This window comes from Cryptotermes secundus, unplaced genomic scaffold, assembly GCF_002891405.2.
Source record: "Cryptotermes secundus unplaced genomic scaffold, Csec_1.0 scaffold560, whole genome shotgun sequence".
NCBI classification, from domain to species: domain Eukaryota; kingdom Metazoa; phylum Arthropoda; class Insecta; order Blattodea; family Kalotermitidae; genus Cryptotermes; species Cryptotermes secundus.
In genome coordinates this window covers 1,465,057-1,484,080 of record NW_019729218.1, presented here as the reverse complement: position 1 = coordinate 1,484,080, position 19,024 = coordinate 1,465,057, and the positions used below count along the sequence as shown (strand labels likewise).

Here is a 19,024-nt window from a genome sequence, read left to right as displayed (position 1 = left end):
AGGACTGCGTATAGGATATTGATGGGAAAGTCAGAAGGAAAGAGACCACTGGGAAGACCAAGACGTAGGTGGGTGAACAATATTAGAATGGATCTTAGAGAGATAGGATGGAATGGTATGGATTGAATTGATCTGGCTCAGGATAGGGACCAGTGGAAGGCTCTTGTGAATATGGTTATGAACCTTCGGGTTCCATAAAATGCTGGGAAATTCTTCAGTAGCTGCAAAATTGGCGGCTCCTCCAGAAGGGCTCAGCTCCATGAGTAAGTAAGTAAGTAAGTAAGTAAGTAAGTAAGTTGTGTTTTGGACATTATACATTGTCCTGTTTTCAATTATTTGAAAGACAAAATTTCGGAAATCGAATTCTTTCTTCGTCTTCATGTAAAAGCTATCCAGTGGGACCCAGTTGATAGAGTTAGTCCCTATGTACGGAGGTAGGGACTAGCTTTATCAACATATGCTATCCTGAGGAATTTCTTTGCAGAATTTGTAATATGTGTTCTTCTCTCAGAATGACAATCAAAGTCAGACACCCATGCATAACAAATTGTAAAATTATTAGATTCTAAAGGGTTCTGACGATTGGGTATAACACATAGGATTATTGGATTTCTGGACTCTTTCCCATCGACCGGTATTCTAGAAAATATAAAACACGACGTTTCAGATCCAGTTTCCGAAATATCGTCTTTTCTGTTTTCTAGAATACCGGACGATGGGAAAAAGTACAAAATTCTCTGTGTAAAAATATTATTTTCCATGTCGTTTTCTGATATTGAGCTCTTCAGAAAGTAGTAATAATAAACATAAAAAACGAACAAACTCCGTGGCTTGAGTCCGTAAGCGAACTATACCGACCGAGCGACCGCCGCTTGTCGGCGAAGTTAGTGCCAACTGAACTATTTTAAGGAAATAGCGACTCCGGTCTGGAAAACCGAAATTAGCGGCCTTGGGGATTCGTTGCGCTGACCACGCGACACTCTCTATCTGCTAAAGTTGGTACAATGATAAATATTCGATTAATAATATTAATAAAGAATAATATTAAAGTTTATTCTTCTCCTTACATCATCTTAACATTTATTTGTTAGTACTTTTTTTTTGGATAGTTAAATTTCGAAACATTTCCAAGTGATTCGGCAGGCCTGCATATTTTTTTATTACAACTTTGTTACTTGTTGCTCAGTTGCATATATATACATACATATACATGTACACGTGTGCATTAATGCCTACATTTATATACATACTATATGCTTATATTCATAAACGAGCATACTCACACATATATAGACTCATAAGAGTTAAATGGATCCAGTGAACTCTCTACCCCATCCTCAGTTGTAACACGCATGCGTGTTAGAGACTTCGCATATACAAGCACTCTATAAGATCGGGGAAATTTTATGCCTAGGTGATGAACCATTGGAATGGAATACATTTTCGGATTTCAAGCAACATATTTTGTGTACCTGCAGTTTGACCTGAATATCTGAAGCTCAAGTGTGTACAGAACTAAATATTAATTGTGTAAAATAATATAGACATACTGGAAGTATTGAGTAAGCAATAATATTGGCCGCTCCGTAGCTCAAGCGGTTAGCCGCTGGCTTCCCACCGCGGCGGCCCGGGTTCGATACCGGATCTGTTCAAGTGGTGTTTGTGGTGGGCAAAGTTGCGCTGGGGCAGGTTTTCTCCGAGTACTTCGGTTTCCCCTGCCAATCTTCATTCCACCAATTCTCCACAATCACCCTCACCTATCATCTGGGGCTGATACAATAGGCCAGAAGTGGCAGCAGTACAAGGGACTTAGTCCCACCCCAGTAATAATAAAAAAAAAAAGCATTAATATTGAAAATTCCGGAAATTAAGAGTAGTAGCTCCTGAGATGTGGCAGCGCGGTCTAAGGCATGCACTGTCTTCACTCGCTCGTAAGCTGGGATCATGGGTTCGAATGTCACTGAAGGCATGAATATCTGTGTGCGTTTATTCTGTGTTTGTGTTGTCCTGTGTGTAAGTAGCGGCCTTGTGACGGCCTGATCACTCGTCCAAGGCGTCCTACCGTGTTCTACCGTCTGTGTAAAAAAGATTATGAAACTGAAGAAGAGGCCAGGGCCCAACAAAGGGCTGTAGAGCCACTGATGAATGAATAAATGAATGAATTCCATAATCTTCTGAAATGTGACGTCATACAACCTGATGGAAGTTTAGCGACGTTTCTGAGGAATCCACTACTTCCAGTTCCAGGATCCAACAGTAAGCTCAACTAGTAACCAGTAAGATTTAGGGAGCAAGTAGACTGTTCTTCCGAAACGTCGCTGAACTTCTAACGGACTGCACGTCGTCACACCCCATTCTTCGTACTCTCTGCTCTGAGAGCCTCAAACTCATCATTTCCATAAGAACTTCTTGATTGTTGTCAAGTGCATACTGGTGTCCACAGAATCATCTAAAATATTATTGTAAGGTAGATATCGTTTTAGCCTAACTCACTAAATAAATGATAGAGGGTTTTTGTTGATAAATTGACTCTCACTCAGCTAACCAATGAATTTACTTGATTTTATGGAACCTAATTTCCATAAAATCTGTTATTTCACCCAATCCTGATTCAGTTGATCTACTCCACACATTCCCAGACTAGACATAATTCTATCTTCGTGGATAAATTGCTGTATATTCCTTTAAAATTCAATTGATGTTTCGGAGAATCATGTCGCCCCCATCTTCAGGCTCGAAGAATGATCCAATCAAGTATCAAGCAGTTTCTTGTCTTTATGCTTCCTATACGCCTTCGAGGTGTAGCAGGTAGACGGAGAGATAGTTTATTCTGTCCATGTGACTAAATTAAACTATCTGCTGTTATTTCCAAGGAATATTAAACAAAGATATACGCTACAAATTCATTCCCCCCCCTCACCACCAAAGTTTATGTTTCTCAAAGCTTGATTTGTGTGTTCTCCGTAACTAAGTGGTTCCAAAAATTTCATGAACATTAATTGTGTACGTGAAAATATAAATCCCAGTTCCGTGTTGCTTGATCTTCATTTCTTTTCGCTTTCCATTTTTACCTCCTGTGTGCACGCAATGTGTGCCACCCCACATGTATCATGGCCGACAATAAATCCTGCTTATTATATTTCTTACCCCCCCTTTGGAGAGATTTCGTGCAGCCATCAGAGTCACGAATGACTTCCGGTGCACGTTCGAATCACACAACCCCTCTTCTTCCTCCTCTCCTTCTTCCGTATGTCTTTCTCGCTTCCTACTGTTCTTTCATTGTCGTCAAACAAGCGACCGTAAGAATAAAGGGCATAGGTAACTTCGTAGAGAGAGAAACACTTTCAAAACGATATAAATGGGCCCTTAACATTTAAATAAGATAAAGGTAAAGCTGTCCCTCTGCGTCATTAATTAACTATCACGCAATGAAGACGTATGAGCGAGTGGAAGTAAAACTCCACCTTTATTGGCCTCGGCCCCAGAGGGGAGTGGTCAGTTTGTGCCCTTGTAACTTTACCCCTGGAGGAAACACCACAGTACTTATTCGGTAGGAGGCTGGGTGGGCCCCAGAGCTGAACTTGGAGGTGCAGAGAGGAGAAAAATCTCTTACCCCTGTCGTGAATCGAACCCCGATCTTCCAGTGTGTAGTCCATCGCTATAGCGACTCAATTATTTTGGTTCCTTAACATTAAGTCAGGCCTAGTTTATAGTCTGTTTAAGGTTCGGCCACACAGAGCGCTACGCTATGTTCGCTACGTACCCTACGTACGCTACGTACGCTGTGTACACTCTGCGACGAAGCTAATATAGGTAACATAGCGTACGGAAGTCTGTGTGGCCAGTCACATTGGCAATAAAGGGAGATATGTTTCTGTTCGTACAGCGAACATACCGTACGTAGCGCTCTGTGTGGCCGAACCATTACGCAGTAAAGTTACGTATACATGTCTAAAATAACATAGTTTGAAAACATAAAAATTTGGAACATCTGGGCTTAGCAGAAAGGAGGAAACTATTGACATTTTCCTTAAAAATTAACATGAGATCGTGTGCGATTGTTTCGTATGCCCCTGGACTCTTCAGTTGACTTAATCCCTCCAGCCGCACTATGGCCCTGAGATCGACTCAGTTTCTAACAGAAATGAGTACCAGGAATTAATTAAATAATTTTCCTGGGGAGATAAAGGGCGACCTGTGCGTAAGGCTGACAACCTCACCGCCATCTGTGAGCCGATTATCTAAACAAAATGTGGGAGCCTCGACGTCTCAAAACCCTATGGGCCTTCACGGCCTGTTATAGGGACAGCTTTACCTTTACCAGGATGCTATCCAGTGACAATCTCTTATGAGCATGGTTGAATAAACTGTTGGGAATATACACCATTAAACAAACGTATCAATTTTATATGACTGTGAACCAAATATTAATCATTGATACATTTCTTGACAAAAAATGCCACGTCATGTGCTTGATATCAAGCAATCAACTTTAACTAATGAGTAACAACTGATATAAACAATTCAAATTAATTGGCAGATACTGTTCATCTGTAATTCTTTATACTTTACTGCGAACGTATTCGATCCGTGAAAATTCGCGGCAGGAACAATTTCCATCCAATTCGTCCCGTGCCAAATGTGGCTAGTCCATAATAGAAGCAATCGGCTATGTGTGATGTGCTGATTAAATTAATTGACTTCCCAATTGCTACAAATAAATTTAATTTTCACATCGATATGTTCTGTGTTGTAACCGTAATCTGAGCTAGGGATGACACGTTACATAATGTTTTAACCTGATAGTTTCGACATTAATTTCTCTGTCATCATCAGTGTCATCATTTCTCTTTTAGAAACACGGCGGAAGCTAATTAAATTAAAGCCGCATTTAGTTAGTTGTCTAATTTTCTAGATGAGTCTAGTCCTTCTAGATGCATCTAGTCCTTCTTGAGACTTTGCTAGTCGTTCGGCTAATGAATACCTTCTCCTCATTTTATGGAAAAAGATGATCCTCTACGCAAACGCAAGAGCTCTCAACAAGGATCAACCCTTCGACACTTTAATTCAGTTCACATCCCTTATTCCTGTTTAATTACCGATTTTAATATTATCCTGATATATACACCCAGGTGAACCAAGTGACCTCATCCGTTCAGGGTTAAAAAAGGTAAATTTGTCCCTGTACTTAACTAACTAAGTACTACAACAGAAAGGCGTATAGGGGAGTGGATGTATAGACCTTAATCAGATGGGTCCAAATAAATAAATAAATATAACACGTTATTACAGAATTATATGGTTAAATATAACCATTTTCCAAATGACTAAAAATTTCTAAGATTTTATATAAATGTAAGTATTGAAACCATTATCGAATATAAAATATGAAATATGTAAAATATACAAACATGAATAGTGGTATTTGTGTGGAATATTGTATTATTTTCACAGATGGGAGGCAATTTCTCGTTGTAGGGTTTGTTACTGTGTCATGTTTATATAATTTTGCAATAAGAATACATCATGATGTTTATAGGAGCACGCGGTAGCCTAGTTGGTTGAGGTACTATGTTATTAGCCGGAAGGTCGTGGGTTTGACTCCCGATGAGGTCATTGGATTTTCTAAGTTGACCTATCTAGAAAATATGCGGACCTCGACGTCTCACAAGCCTATGGGCCTCCACGGCCTGTTACAGAGATAGACACAGACCGGGTTATCCCGAATCATACAATCGCCATTGATAAAACCATAGATGAAAAAAGAAAGTCTTCATAATTTCTCTGTCCTGTAGAAGTTCCGTGGCACACCAAATTCCATACTCCATGTTCTCTTTCCGTCGAATGTGACGTGACAATGCAGACTTGGAGCAGGTGCATTCTGGTCTGTCAGTAAGACGCTGGCCGAGAGAGTGTAGTTCATCACAGCCAGCTCTGGCTTAACCCCAGGTGGGCTATCAAACCACTGCGAGACGCCAAGCATCCCGCGAGTTGTTGGCTACCAAGAACTCAAGCTAATCGAGACAAATGGTGGAGGCTCGAGGGCAAGGAATCCAGCAACCGCTACTAACGCCAGAGAGAGGCAACAGATTCACTGTGCAGAAAGAGAAACTGCTTACCAACTAACTCTTTGCTTTCTGAGTGGTCCATTACGTACTCAAGCATTTAATCATTTCTATTTGAACCCATCAATCATATCATCTTCATGGATTAGGCTGTACGTGGTCTGTTCCCTCCTCTTGAAGAGTGCGTGGTTGATGTCCCCATTTTAACTGTTGGCTTGCTATGTTTCTCTTTTTATTTTGGGGCGGGGGAGCGGGTTATGTGTTAGAATTTAGTTCAGAACCCATCTGTTTTCTATTTTTACATGTGTTATTTCCGTTGTGATCTGAATTCCATAATTGAAGCGTTTAGGCTTAAGATATTCAGTTCTTTCAGCACATCTTATTCGGTTTTAACTTGGGTAGCCTGCTACACTCCTCAAGAATTTCATTTCTGCATCCTTATCAAACGCCTTTATTAATGTCTATAGGACTATTGTCATTACTCTGCCGGTCAGTGCCCGCGCGGTCTAAGCCATGAAATGTCTTCGCTCGCCGGAACGCTGGGATCGTGGGTTCGAATCCTATACAGGACATGGACACTTGGTGTGTGTATTCTTTTCTGTGTTTGTGTTATGCTGTGTTTAGATATAGGCCTTGCTATGTGCTCATCCCCCGTCCAAGGAGTCCTACCGTCTATGAAAAATGATTACGGAAGTGAATAAGAGGCCTTGGCCATGGATGGACTGGAAGAGCCATTTGGAAAAAAATTACCACTACTCTCTCTCTCTCTCTCTCTCTCTTTTCTTATAATTATGGTTGTATTTTTTATATACTTTGCGCTGTTCTTATTAAATATTTCGGCAGTCTCAGTTCTGCAAGTATTTCCCATAATTTGTTTCGTGAAACCGAATCTTATCCTCTTACATAGTCTGCGAAAAGCTACGGGCGTTCAAGCCCAGCATTCGATTCTCGTCATGGGCAAGGCTTTCTCGCAGCCATCTGGCACGGAACCAATCATTTTATTGGCCGAACTATATTGACTCACATTTTTTTTGGTATTATGATACAGTTTTATTTTTTGTGTTATAAGGAGAATATACTGAACACTTGACGGCGTAGCGCATATAAAACACACTACGAGGTAGCAAAGGATGCAGAACGAAACAAGTAGACGTTTCATGTGAAGAAGGCTGTGGGATTCCAGCTGTTGAATCACATGCTTCTCTGCTGACAAAAGGGAAAGAGCCGCTGCCTCATAACTAATTATAATACTGAAGACTGGAGGTAGCAAAGCCAGAAAGATGACTTCTCCATTCCGAATAATACTCTTGTGTATGCTATTTGTTACGCTTCAGCGGCACTTTCGTGATAAAGAAGTCACTAGAATCAACAAGGCTCGTACAAAAACTCGTAATAATTAATCACCAAGTACAGTGTACGGGTCCCATTCTTATGATTCTGATGGGAAGGCTATGCCACATTCAGAGCCAGCTTCGAGTATAACTACAGCAGGCTCGGTAATAATTGAATGCTTCTTCGCTGCTTCTTCCACAGTGACTTTGTTGCTGTTTTGTGTGGAGTAGGCGTAAGGAATATTATTACGTTTGCTCTGACTGAAATCACAGCGGGAGAAACGATTTGTAAGGCGTCGAATGGATGAAACTCAAGATTAATATTAGTTTTCAGTTTAAATTTGGGTTATGAATCACGCAGACATGATTACGGTGTCAAGTTTGAGGCTCCTACAGCGGAGATTATGAAATGTTATCTTCTGTGATGTGACCCCGTGTTTCAGAGTATATTTTTTCAGTTTCAGTATTCCTAGCTTATGTTTCTTCACTTTGAGTTTCTCTGGGAACCCGTATCTGAACACAGATTTCTGCCCGCGACTCGCACAATTTGCTTATTGCTGTTGCCTGATTTAATTTTTATTCCTGAAGATGGAGGCATCAAATTCCGCTGAAATACTAGTAAAGTTATACTGGACTACATACTCATCTCAGTCCTTTTTGTAACTATTTCTAAATGCAGTATTTAGATAATTCTTTCTCAGACAATTTGTTTTCATCGTTGAATCATGGAATGTGATGCATGCATGACCCAGAAGATGTCAACTAAATTTGTTTCGAAATCTAGACCAGAAGAAATCCCTCTTCATTATTATTATTATTACTGTGACGCGTTATCTCACGTCCATCGCCGCGACAACCGCTACAATCGAAACGGACACTTCCACGACAACGATTACGTGGAAATTTTGGAGTTAACGCAGAGACAAATCGTAGCAACGAATTGTCGTTGAGTGACAACGGATGAGACGAAACGCGTTACCGGAGTATTCTATAAGGAGCGTTCAAGAAGCAACGAATTGCTGAACACGTGAGATCTAACCTTGGCGACGGGTGTCCTCTATTGAGTCCGCGTGCGGCTTATACGTGTATAAAGGGCCCGGCCTCGAACGGAGGAGATTTAAGACTTCCATTTTCGTCGCCTCCTACGACTCGCAGGGTCGTAGGAGGCGACGAAAAGGGAAGTCTCAAATCTGAGACAGTAAAATATGGTCGCGAGTCTCAAGGGACTCGAACCCGAGAAAGACTGCGCTGGTAAGGGACAGCAGCTTATATAGAAGACAGACCCGTCCTCTCGTCAGAGAGGGCGCCCCACAAAAGCAAGACTGTAAATGTCAAATAGTAATAAATATCTGGTCATGAGCCCAAGATGGAGCTCGACACCAGGACTTACTGACTGACTGACCGTCAGTCGCAATGTGACTTGGACTTCGGAGGAAATCCCCGTATGGAGGCGGGGTCGAATACCTCCACCGTGAACCTGCGAGTCGTAAGAGGAGACGAAAAGGGAAGTCTCAAATCTGAGACAGTAAAATATGGTCTTGAGTCCCAAGGGACTCAGATCCGAGAAAGACTGCACTGGCAATGGCCAGAAGCATATACAAAAGGCAGACCCGTCCTCTCGTCAGAGAGGGCGCCCTACAAAAATAAGACCGTAAATGCCAAGCACTAATAAATATCTTGTCATGAGCCCCAGTTGGAACTCGACACCAAGACTTACTGACTGACTGACCGTCAGTCGCAATGTGACTTTGACTTGGACGGAAGTTGAGTATTAGGCCAGAAGTCAAGTGATACTGCAAGTGGTAATAATTGTAAGGAGTGTAAGAGTGTCCAATAAAGATTCTGAAAATCCGAGACCCACGTGAAGTTATTTGTCGCGTGACATACACAACACGTGACAGTATTATAGTTCCTGTGGATGTAGTAAGGTAATTGAAACGAATTTTTTAGGGCAAAAAATCATTTGAGCAGTTACTTATACATTCTTTGCACATAGTTAGACAATAAGCAAATAATATGAAGGTGGAATTTGTTTGTCTTCCGTTATTCAGTATTTTAAATATCTGAAATAGTGGAAGAATTTCGATTAAATTTGGTATTGGTCTTCATTGAAAAGTGTTGGATGTACGAGTAATTAATCTTGGTCCCAATCGCGAAAATACAATTAGTAACTTACTCGAAATTTAAATTTAAATTCATTATATTGTGGCCCAATATATATTCTTTTTCAGGAGCTGCTAATCGTGTAAATATTTTAGCATAAATAAAATGGATCCTCACTAAAATCGGCAACTTTTAATTACACGTTTCTTTATGTGCTCTATAATTAAGGAGACAGAAACAAGCCGCACTTTGTCTTATCTTAGCTTCGCAAAATCAGATTTGGCCGTTCACAGTGGCCGCGCGGTCTAAAGCATGAACTGTTTTTGCCCATTCGAACACTGGGATCGTGGATTCGAATCTCACTCGAGACATGGATGTCTGTGTGCGTTTATTCTGTGTTTGTGTTGTTCTGTGTGTAGGTAACGGCCTTGCGATGGGCTGAGCCATCAAAGAAGTCCTGCCGACTGCGTATAGGATCAAGGAACTGAAAAAGCGGCCAGGGTCCGAAGGGCTGCAAAGTCATAAAGAGAGAGAGAGAGCTAGAAAGCTGTTCTTGTTTTGTAACGACCTTAAGATATAAGAGGAAGAGCCGTTTATGTAAATTATGGGAAAATTATCCTTTATAGTTAGGGTATAATGAATCATTCGCTGTCTTAAACGTTCAGGGAGTTAAGAGATATTTACATGGCTTTAATGTAGATATCTCTTACATCTACAGGTTTATTTGAAACTTTTTGTTATGGTGAATATTAGAGAAACACATAGGAAATGTCTTACTTTGTTCTATATGATTTTGCCGCCATTAGATTTGCAACTACATATTTTTATGCGCAATATATTAACGCCTAAGCCGAAATATGCCGAAAGGAGCAAAGGACACATTTAGAAAACATGTACTCCACTACAGCAAAACTCTCAAACCTTGTTTACGTGAAATAACTCTTCAGAATGTTCAAATTGTTCTGTTATTGACTCAGCAACTTCCCGTTTGCCTGTTTTTCAGTTTACCAATTAAATCTTAATGCAGTTTGTTTACACACGTCAATGCCAATACTGTGTTTCACAGTCTGCGATTTGAGAAGGGGAGCTCACTGGGCCAGAACCCAAAATGTGTCTATTCAGATGCTGGGAGGGGGGAGGTTTACCCGCACCGACGCTGGTTTCGGCTGCTGCCGCCTGCAATCGGGTGGGTCTCATGCTCTCAGCCGGATGGTCGGCAAGCCAGGCGAGCTGGTACTGTCGCCAGTTGCGGTGCGGCCGTGGTGCGTAGTAGTCGTGTGAGTGGTTGTGCGAGCAGGCGGTCTATGGTTTGCTGCAGTTATCGCAGTTACTGCATCTGTCTCTTCGCTTCGACGCAGACTTTTTTTTTTCTAAATTCCGTGTGCTTAGTGTTGGTGATGATGGTCGTCATATGTTTGGCAGCGGCCATGGTGGGAGGTATATGAGGGGTGGTTAGTTGACGGCGCCTGTCAGAGCGACGCTAGACGTCGCCCATGCCGGTTGTGCTCTGGCAGTAGGGAACACAATTAGGCGGTTATGTGATAACGAGAAGTCCCTCCACCACAGTATTTCGCTTTTCATCTGGATTTTTTATTCGTGAGTAATGAGTGAGACTTGTCGCTACGACAGTGTTCTTATACCGCTGCTGGTGTGATATCGACATAATTATGAGTGTTTGTTCCTGTTCATCTTGACCCATTTTATTATCTTTTCGGACAAAATATGGAAGAACCGCTGCTGACTGGAGCCTTAAGGCTGATAGTGTGTGTAGTGTTATGTCACAGCGCATGGGGCGCCTCGGAACAACAGACGCCGGCCGCGCCGTCGCTCCGATACGAGGCTCCGGATGATTGTCAGTGGTGGATCCGTGAGACGTCCGGTTCCGGCGGTGATGAAGTGGCTCTCACATGCAAGCTTCGCACTATCAACAGTGAGTTTGATACAACCAACTTCAGTGTCATCCCGTCTGAACACACGACCTCGCTGCGAATAGAATGCAATAATATGTTGATGTCACGGAGTTCACTGGATGATAGCAGTTTCGTACACCTGACACGCCTCCGCGAATTGGTGCTGGATCACTGTAAACTAGGGAGATGGCCCAAGGGAACGCTAACGGGGCTTCGAGACCTGAGGAACCTGACAGTACGTACCTGGAACACGGACTGGCCGGCCATGAGTCTGGAGTTATCTCCCGAGAGTTTCTCTCCCGTGCGGCAACTTGAGAGACTTGACCTCAGCTATAATAACATCTGGTCCTTCCCTGAGAACGTCTTTTGTCCGCTTTCGAACCTCGTGAGTTTGAACATCAGTCGTAATCGACTGCAGGACATCAGCGAAGTGGGATTCCGCGAGAAAGCGGCACCGCCACAGCCGCTGGTCAGTACACAGGAGGAGGAAGGCGCCCTAGCCCCCGCAATTTCACCGCCAGCCTCCTCACCTTGCGGCTTGGACATCCAAGTACTGGATGCTTCGTGGAACCACTTCGTTTTGATACCCACCAATGGATTCAGCACCCTCCGTAGGCTGCGTGAGCTTCATCTTCACGACAATGAGATCTCCATGGTGGCAGATCGCGCTCTGGGAGGACTTAAAGGCCTTCAAGTGTTTGATTTGTCTAACAACAAAGTAGTAGCACTCCCCCCTGAACTATTTCGTGACTCAGCCCCCATAATAAAGGAAATATATCTGCAGAACAATTCCATTAGTGTTCTAGCGCCGGGACTGTTCGCAAATTTAGGTCACCTCTTAGCTCTGGATCTGTCGCGCAACCAACTGACAAGCGCATGGATTAACAGTGGCACGTTTTCTGGCCTCATTAGGCTCGTTCTTCTCAATCTGTCGCATAACCGGATATCGAGACTGGACCCTACGTTTTTCCGTGATCTTTACACTCTCCAGATTCTAAACCTGGAACATAACCAGCTCGAAACCATTCCAGCGGACACCTTCGCGCCTATGAACAATCTGCATACGCTTGTCTTATCTTATAACAAAATTAGTTACTTAGACGCGTACTCACTTAACGGTTTGTATGTACTCAGTCTCTTGTCCCTGGATAATAATCTGTTGGAAAATGTGCATCAGGACGCTTTTAGAAATTGCAGCAGCATCCAGGACTTGAACCTAAACGGAAACACCCTGTCTACAGTGCCCTTAGCCCTGAAGGATATGCGACTTCTTAGGACAGTAGATTTGGGTGAGAACGCAATTACCAATCTTTCCGATCCGGGTTTCAAAGGTATGTCTAATCTATATGGGTTACGCCTCATAGGCAATCAAATAACTAACATAACGAAAAATATATTTGCCGATCTCCCTTCATTGCAGATACTGAATCTCGCTCGTAACCGTATACAGAGAGTGGAACATGGAGCTTTTAGTGCGAATTCGGACTTACAGGCTATTCGTCTGGATGCTAATTTATTGACAGACATCAATGGCTTGTTTGTTGACATATCGAGCCTGTTGTGGCTTAACATCTCGGACAACCAATTGGAGTGGTTTGATTATGCGCTGGTGCCGCTGGGTTTACAGTGGTTAGATCTTCACAAGAACTACATAAAAGAGCTGGGAAATCATTACGAGTTGGGTTCGGAGCTCAGAATCCAAACACTAGACGCGAGTTTCAACAAACTGACGCGTGTGACAGCCAATTCGATCCCTAACAGTGTGGAACTACTGTTTCTGAATGACAATCTTATCACAACAGTGGAGCAACACACATTTCTGAAGAAAACGAACCTGACACGTGTGGACCTGTATGCAAATCAGATAGTGAGTATGGATCTCAGTGCCCTGAGGTTGACTCTTGTTGACAAGGATCGCCCGTTGCCTAATTTTTACATCGGCGGGAACCCGTTCCAGTGTGACTGTACCATGGAGTGGCTGCAACGGATCAATAAGCTGGGCCATCTTCGTCAGCATCCACATGTTATGGATCTTGAAAGCATTTACTGCAAGCTGATGTACAACCGTTACCGCACCTACATACCACTAACTGAAGCCGAGTCCTCCCAGTTCCTCTGCACCTACAAGACGCACTGCTTCGCCCTGTGTCACTGTTGTGACTTTGATGCTTGTGACTGCGAGATGACTTGTCCCAGCAACTGCACCTGTTACCACGACCAAACATGGTCTGCCAACATCGTGGAATGCTCCGGGATAGAATATACAGAAATGCCTAGCAGCATCCCGATGGACGCTACTGAGGTGTACCTGGACGGAAATAATTTTGGCGAACTCTCCAGTCATTCGTTCATTGGGCGCAAGAATTTGAAGGTTCTGTACGCAAACAACTCGAACATAGCTGCCATATACAATCACACGTTTAGCGGCCTGAAGCGCCTAACAGTGTTACATTTGGAGAACAATCGAATCAAGGAGTTGCTAGGGTTCGAACTCGAGAGTCTTACTAGCCTCCGCGAGTTGTATCTGCAAGGTAACCAAATCCACGTCATTGACAACAGGACATTCACGCATCTGGAGCACCTCGAAGTCTTGCGAATTGACGGAAATCGCCTGTCCACTTTTCCAGTCTGGCAGTTTACGTTGAACCCTTATCTAGTTGAGATAGGACTCGGCGAGAATCAGTGGTCGTGCGATTGTCAGTATCTCCACCGATTCCGTATCTGGCTTCAAGGTAACTTTGTTAAGGTTGTGGATGCAAACAAAATAGCCTGCATGTTTAACAACGTGACGCATGTCGTTGGGCCGCCGCTTGCAGACTTTAACTCAAGTTCTTGTGCTGCGTTTACTGGCGGCTCTACTGCTGTAGTGGAGAATAAAGTCATAAATGATTACCTCCCCCTCCTCTTGGTTACGTTGTGTGTGTTCCTCGCTTGTGCCGGGCTAGCTTGTGGGGCATTCTACTACCGACGTGAACTTCGCGTCTGGGTGTATTCTCGATGTGGGCTCCGCATGTGCTACAAGACGACAGCCTTTGAAGAGGAACAAGACCGCGACAGGCTGTTCGATGCTTACATCAGCTACAGCGTTAAGGATGATGCTTTTGTAAGCCAGGTACTAGCACCGGGTCTCGAACAAGGGGACCCCACCTATCGGTTATGTCTCCATTACCGTGATTTCAACATGAGCGCTTATGTGGCGGATACTATAATAGAAGCGGTGGAATCCTCGCGAAGAACAATAGTAGTATTATCCAAAAATTTCCTCCATTCAGAATGGTGCCGTTTCGAATTTAAATCGGCGCTACACGAGGTACTGAAAGACAGGCGTCGGCGTCTAGTTATTATTGTGTTGGGGGAGTTACCACAGAGGGATCTAGACCCAGACTTGAGGCTGTACCTCAAGACAAACACGTGTATAGAGTGGGGAGACAGACTCTTCTGGCAGAAGCTAAAGTTCGCAATGCCGGATGTTAAGAAAAACTCGTGTAACTCAAACCGGGAGTCTACCCGACACCACCGTCAAAGATCGTCATTGAACCTGTACTCAGCGACATCTACAGGGCCTCCGAGTTTTGATAGAAGTAGGAGCCCTGTTCTGTCACCGTCCCTACCTCTGCCACCACAGCCTCCTGCAGGGAAGTTGTTGCCAGCCTTCCTGCATCACCATCAGAACAACCTGCAGACTGCGGAGCGAGAGTTGCCTCGACGTATCGCCCAGCCGCTGTGGGCGTAGCGGCTGTTCCGCCGCAGGTAAGCCGCTGTCTCAGAAAACTTGTTGCTTTCCTTAGGTTTGAACATTGAATCTCTTGAATATGAAATAGAAGTATTGCGTCAATTTACCCATGAAAATTTGATCTGAATGTCTGCTATGCACGAAATTGAAACAGTGACTCATAAACGTCAATCCTTATCGTTCGTCATGTCCCCCTGCCGAAATTTCATGCTGATATTTAATTTATTTACGAAACTTTCTGTGAGTGTCAGATATTTTAGTTCTCTTATTTATTCTCAAAATTCTTAGGCACAATATTCCGTGTAATCTGTCTGAGAATCTCATTTGAAGATGTGTAAAACAAATTACAGTGTGATGTAACTATATCGATATATTTGAAATTATAAAACTGTAGAGCTTCATAACTTGCACTCCTCTCCAAGTATAATTAGAATGATCAAGTCAAGGAAGATGAGGTGGGTATGGCATGTAGCACGAATGGGGGAGAAAGGAATGCATATAGGATATTGGTGGGAAAGCCAGAAGGAAAGACATCACTTGGAAGACCAAGGCGTAGGTGGGTGGACAATATTAAAATGGATCTTAGAGATATAGGATGGGATGGTATGGATCGGATTGATCTGGCTCAGGATAGGGACCAGTGGAGGGCTCTTGTGAACTTGGTAATGAGCCTTCGGGTTCCATAGTATGCTGGGAAATTCTTGAGTAGCTGCAGGTTTCGCTTCTCCTCAAGAAGGGCTGAGCTCCATAAGTAAGTAAGTAATTTTGTAGCGCTATAGTCCGAAAAGAATCGTTTGCAGGGGATTATTTACGTTTTCTCCTAGTGCTTTTTCTGATTTATTGGCTTTTAACGGAGTTACATTAGAAAAAACATAGTAACTTCCCATCCAACATAACTAAGCCTACATGAAACCGATTTCATGTGCATATGCAGCAAACAGTCACACCATTTCAGTTGCAGTTATTCGTCTAGCGTATATTAGACCAAAAATGCAGGGCAAAATCATGACATGAAGATAGGAAAAAGATGTTTTGGAAATGTGGCACAGTTCAGATATTTGGGAACAAAGATATCAGATCGAAACCTGATTCAGGAGGAAATTAAGAGGAGATTGAACTCGGGTAATGCTTGCTACCATTCAGTTCAGAACCTTTTGTCTTCTCGTCTGCTGTCCAAAAACATAAAAATTAGAATATACCAAACTATAATTTTGCCTGTGGTTCTGTATGGGTGTGAAACTTCGTCTTTGACATTAAGGGAGGAACATAGACTGAGGGTGTTTGAGAACAGGGTGTTGAGGAGAATATGTGGACCGAAGAGGGATGAAGTTACAGGAAGTTGGAGAAAACCTCATAATGAGGAGCTTCATAACTTGTACTCTTCTCCAAGTATAATTAGAATGATCAAATCAAGGAGGATGAGGTGGGCAGGTCATGTAGCACGAATGGGGGAGACGAGGAATGCATATAGGATATTGGTGGGAAAGCCAGAAGGATAGAGACCACAAGGAAGACCAAGGCGTAGGTGGGTGGACAATATTAGAATGGATCTTAGAGAGATAGGATGGAATGGTATGGATTGGATAGATCTGGCTCAGGATGGGACCAGTGGAGGGCTCTTGTGAACACAGTAATGAACCTTCGGGTTCCATAAAATGCTGGGAAATTCTTGAGTAGCTGCAGAATTGTGCGGCTCCTCTAGAAGGGCTCAGCTCAATGACTAAGTAAGTAATATTAGAGCATTATATTCTCAAGTCTGTAAATTAACATGTGTGTTAATCGTTATAATAATCGGAACCCGAAATTTTAGCACCGCGAATACCGAAACCAGCGACTGTACATGATTCTAATTCAGTTGCTCTCATCTCCGGTCTCCATGCATACTTGAAATTGTTCTATTTCTTCCTCGGACATGAAATAATTTCGACGAGGATTTCCAGACAAAATTTCTGTGTTTATTCCTTGTTCATCCCATCCTTACCTCTTGCTCAAATAATTAAATGTAGTAGTACCTTATTCTGCGACTTCCTGGATTAAGAATTTTCGGTCTTACATTCCTATTATATTTACACCCATTTGACTTAAACTCCGAATTTTAGGTCCTATGGATTGAAACTGGAATTTAGGACATTGGACAGCTTCTTCGGAAATCTTAAGACTTTAGTGACCCTCCTCCTGGGTCATCGGCCAAGCTGAATGCCTTTCATCATCTCCCGTAACCAGGGCTGTAATCTCTGAATTGGAACAGGGACTGGAGATTTGGGATTTTGCTAAAATATCAGTTTAATTATCTATACGGTCTGTAAATGCTCTGGAAGCACGAATCGTAACTCTTAAACAATCCATGGTAAAATATTTACTTATTTGCTGTTGATACCTGTAAGAATTTAAATGTTTAATATCCGTGTTTTAACGTCCTGTGTTGATTTTTTAATGAAAGCAATAGAGATAACCCTTTTCTTCTCGTGGGGTGAGGCCGAGTCCACTTGGTACTATGGCTACTCTTTGTCATATGTACCCGCCCCAGATGATAAATGATGATTTTGGAGCAATCAGTGGTATGCGAATTGGAAAGGGAAACCGAAGTACTCGGAGAAAACCAGCCCCAATGCATCTTTGTCCACCGTAAATCACACATGACCGGTCTCGAACCAGGGTCGCCTGCGGCTAACCATCTGAGCTATGGCACGGCCTTAGAATTATACCTTACTGGGTGTTACAATATTGAAAATTTGGTCTCAACCTTCATGTCCAGAAGCGAAACTTTATACGTACCCTGTTATGATGAACTCGACTCACAAATTTTCGACTTAGTCCTCCTTTTAGTATCGCATTGATTCGTAAGTCCGAAGAACGAATTTATGACATTTTATGTACGAGTGTCTTGTAACTGAAAACATTTGCACCACCCTACAGTTACGCAGTTGGCCTCGCATTACGAATTCCAGTAACGCTAAAGGAGACGCTTAGTCACATTCTAAGGGTTTCGGTGCTTTTACCTGAACTATGCCTGATGCATTGGCCCACAGATTCATTTCTACATAGGTGCGTTCACAGGGTCTTTTGAAGTCCACTTCGAGAGGAAGTAATTATACAACTTTAGTTAGCGCAGTTCAAGAGAGGTCGTCCTTTGATCTTCTGCAGTATTTCCACAGCCTCAACTCGTAGCTACTGTACAGTCTCCACAGAATATTAGACAAATATTGACATTCAAAACTATATTGTCAGATACTTTCTTCCCTCCCCTCGGCGCCACAGCGCAGGGCGAGCTTTGACTTCCTGAACAACCTGCTTCCAGTCTTCTTTATTCTTCATCCAACCTAGGCTGATTGTCTGGTTTGTGAACAATTTAATTTTTACGGCGTGAGATTGTTAGCCTCACGTCCAACCCCCAACCTGGAGGACCAGGTTATCCCTCTTCGTCTGACTCCTATTCTTTGACCTGCCCGACATTGGTGACCCTACCAGTAGTTACGCTACCGCCGGCATAGCTCTCAAGGTCTCAGGAGAACTCAAACCCCACCACCACGATAAGGTAGAGACACCATCGGTGGGGATATTATCAGATTAATCGTATAATTAAGAGCATTCATTACGGATATAACAAAGATTGCTTTTGGCGTATCAAAATATTTGCCGCATTACATTTATGTCTTGTGTTAGCTCTTCAGTAGTTCTCTTTGAACGTAAAAGCAGGGTGTTAACAGAGTGGGTTCTGAACGAAGAGACGAGATTCTTTGTACAGAGGATGTGAAAAGACATTATTCTGTAAGTCAGTTTCCTTTTCGAGAGAGCCTCTTCTCTTATCTTGTTGGAACATTCGGTGTGACGCGTCATTAGATCCACGGCGTCTTGTCTCCTCCTCCTGCCTACTGCCCAGAT

At 42.9% G+C, this 19,024-nt stretch overlaps 1 protein-coding gene across 3 annotated transcripts in view; it reads left to right on the top strand.

Moving 5' to 3' along the window:
* Nucleotides 1-19,024, top strand: part of LOC111865518 (toll-like receptor 6) — a 433,080-nt gene that overhangs the window by 176,916 nt on the left and 237,140 nt on the right. Inside the window, exon 1 of one of the 3 annotated variants that reach the window (XM_023853615.2) lies at nucleotides 10,744-15,159. The exons of the other annotated variants lie outside the window; for them this stretch is intronic. Within the exon in view, the coding sequence (XP_023709383.1) occupies nucleotides 11,222-15,142 (3,921 nt within the window). The 5' untranslated portion in view covers nucleotides 10,744-11,221 and the 3' untranslated portion in view covers nucleotides 15,143-15,159. Of the gene's footprint in view, nucleotides 1-10,743; nucleotides 15,160-19,024 lie in introns of those variants that run through there. 3 annotated transcript variants of the gene reach the window in all.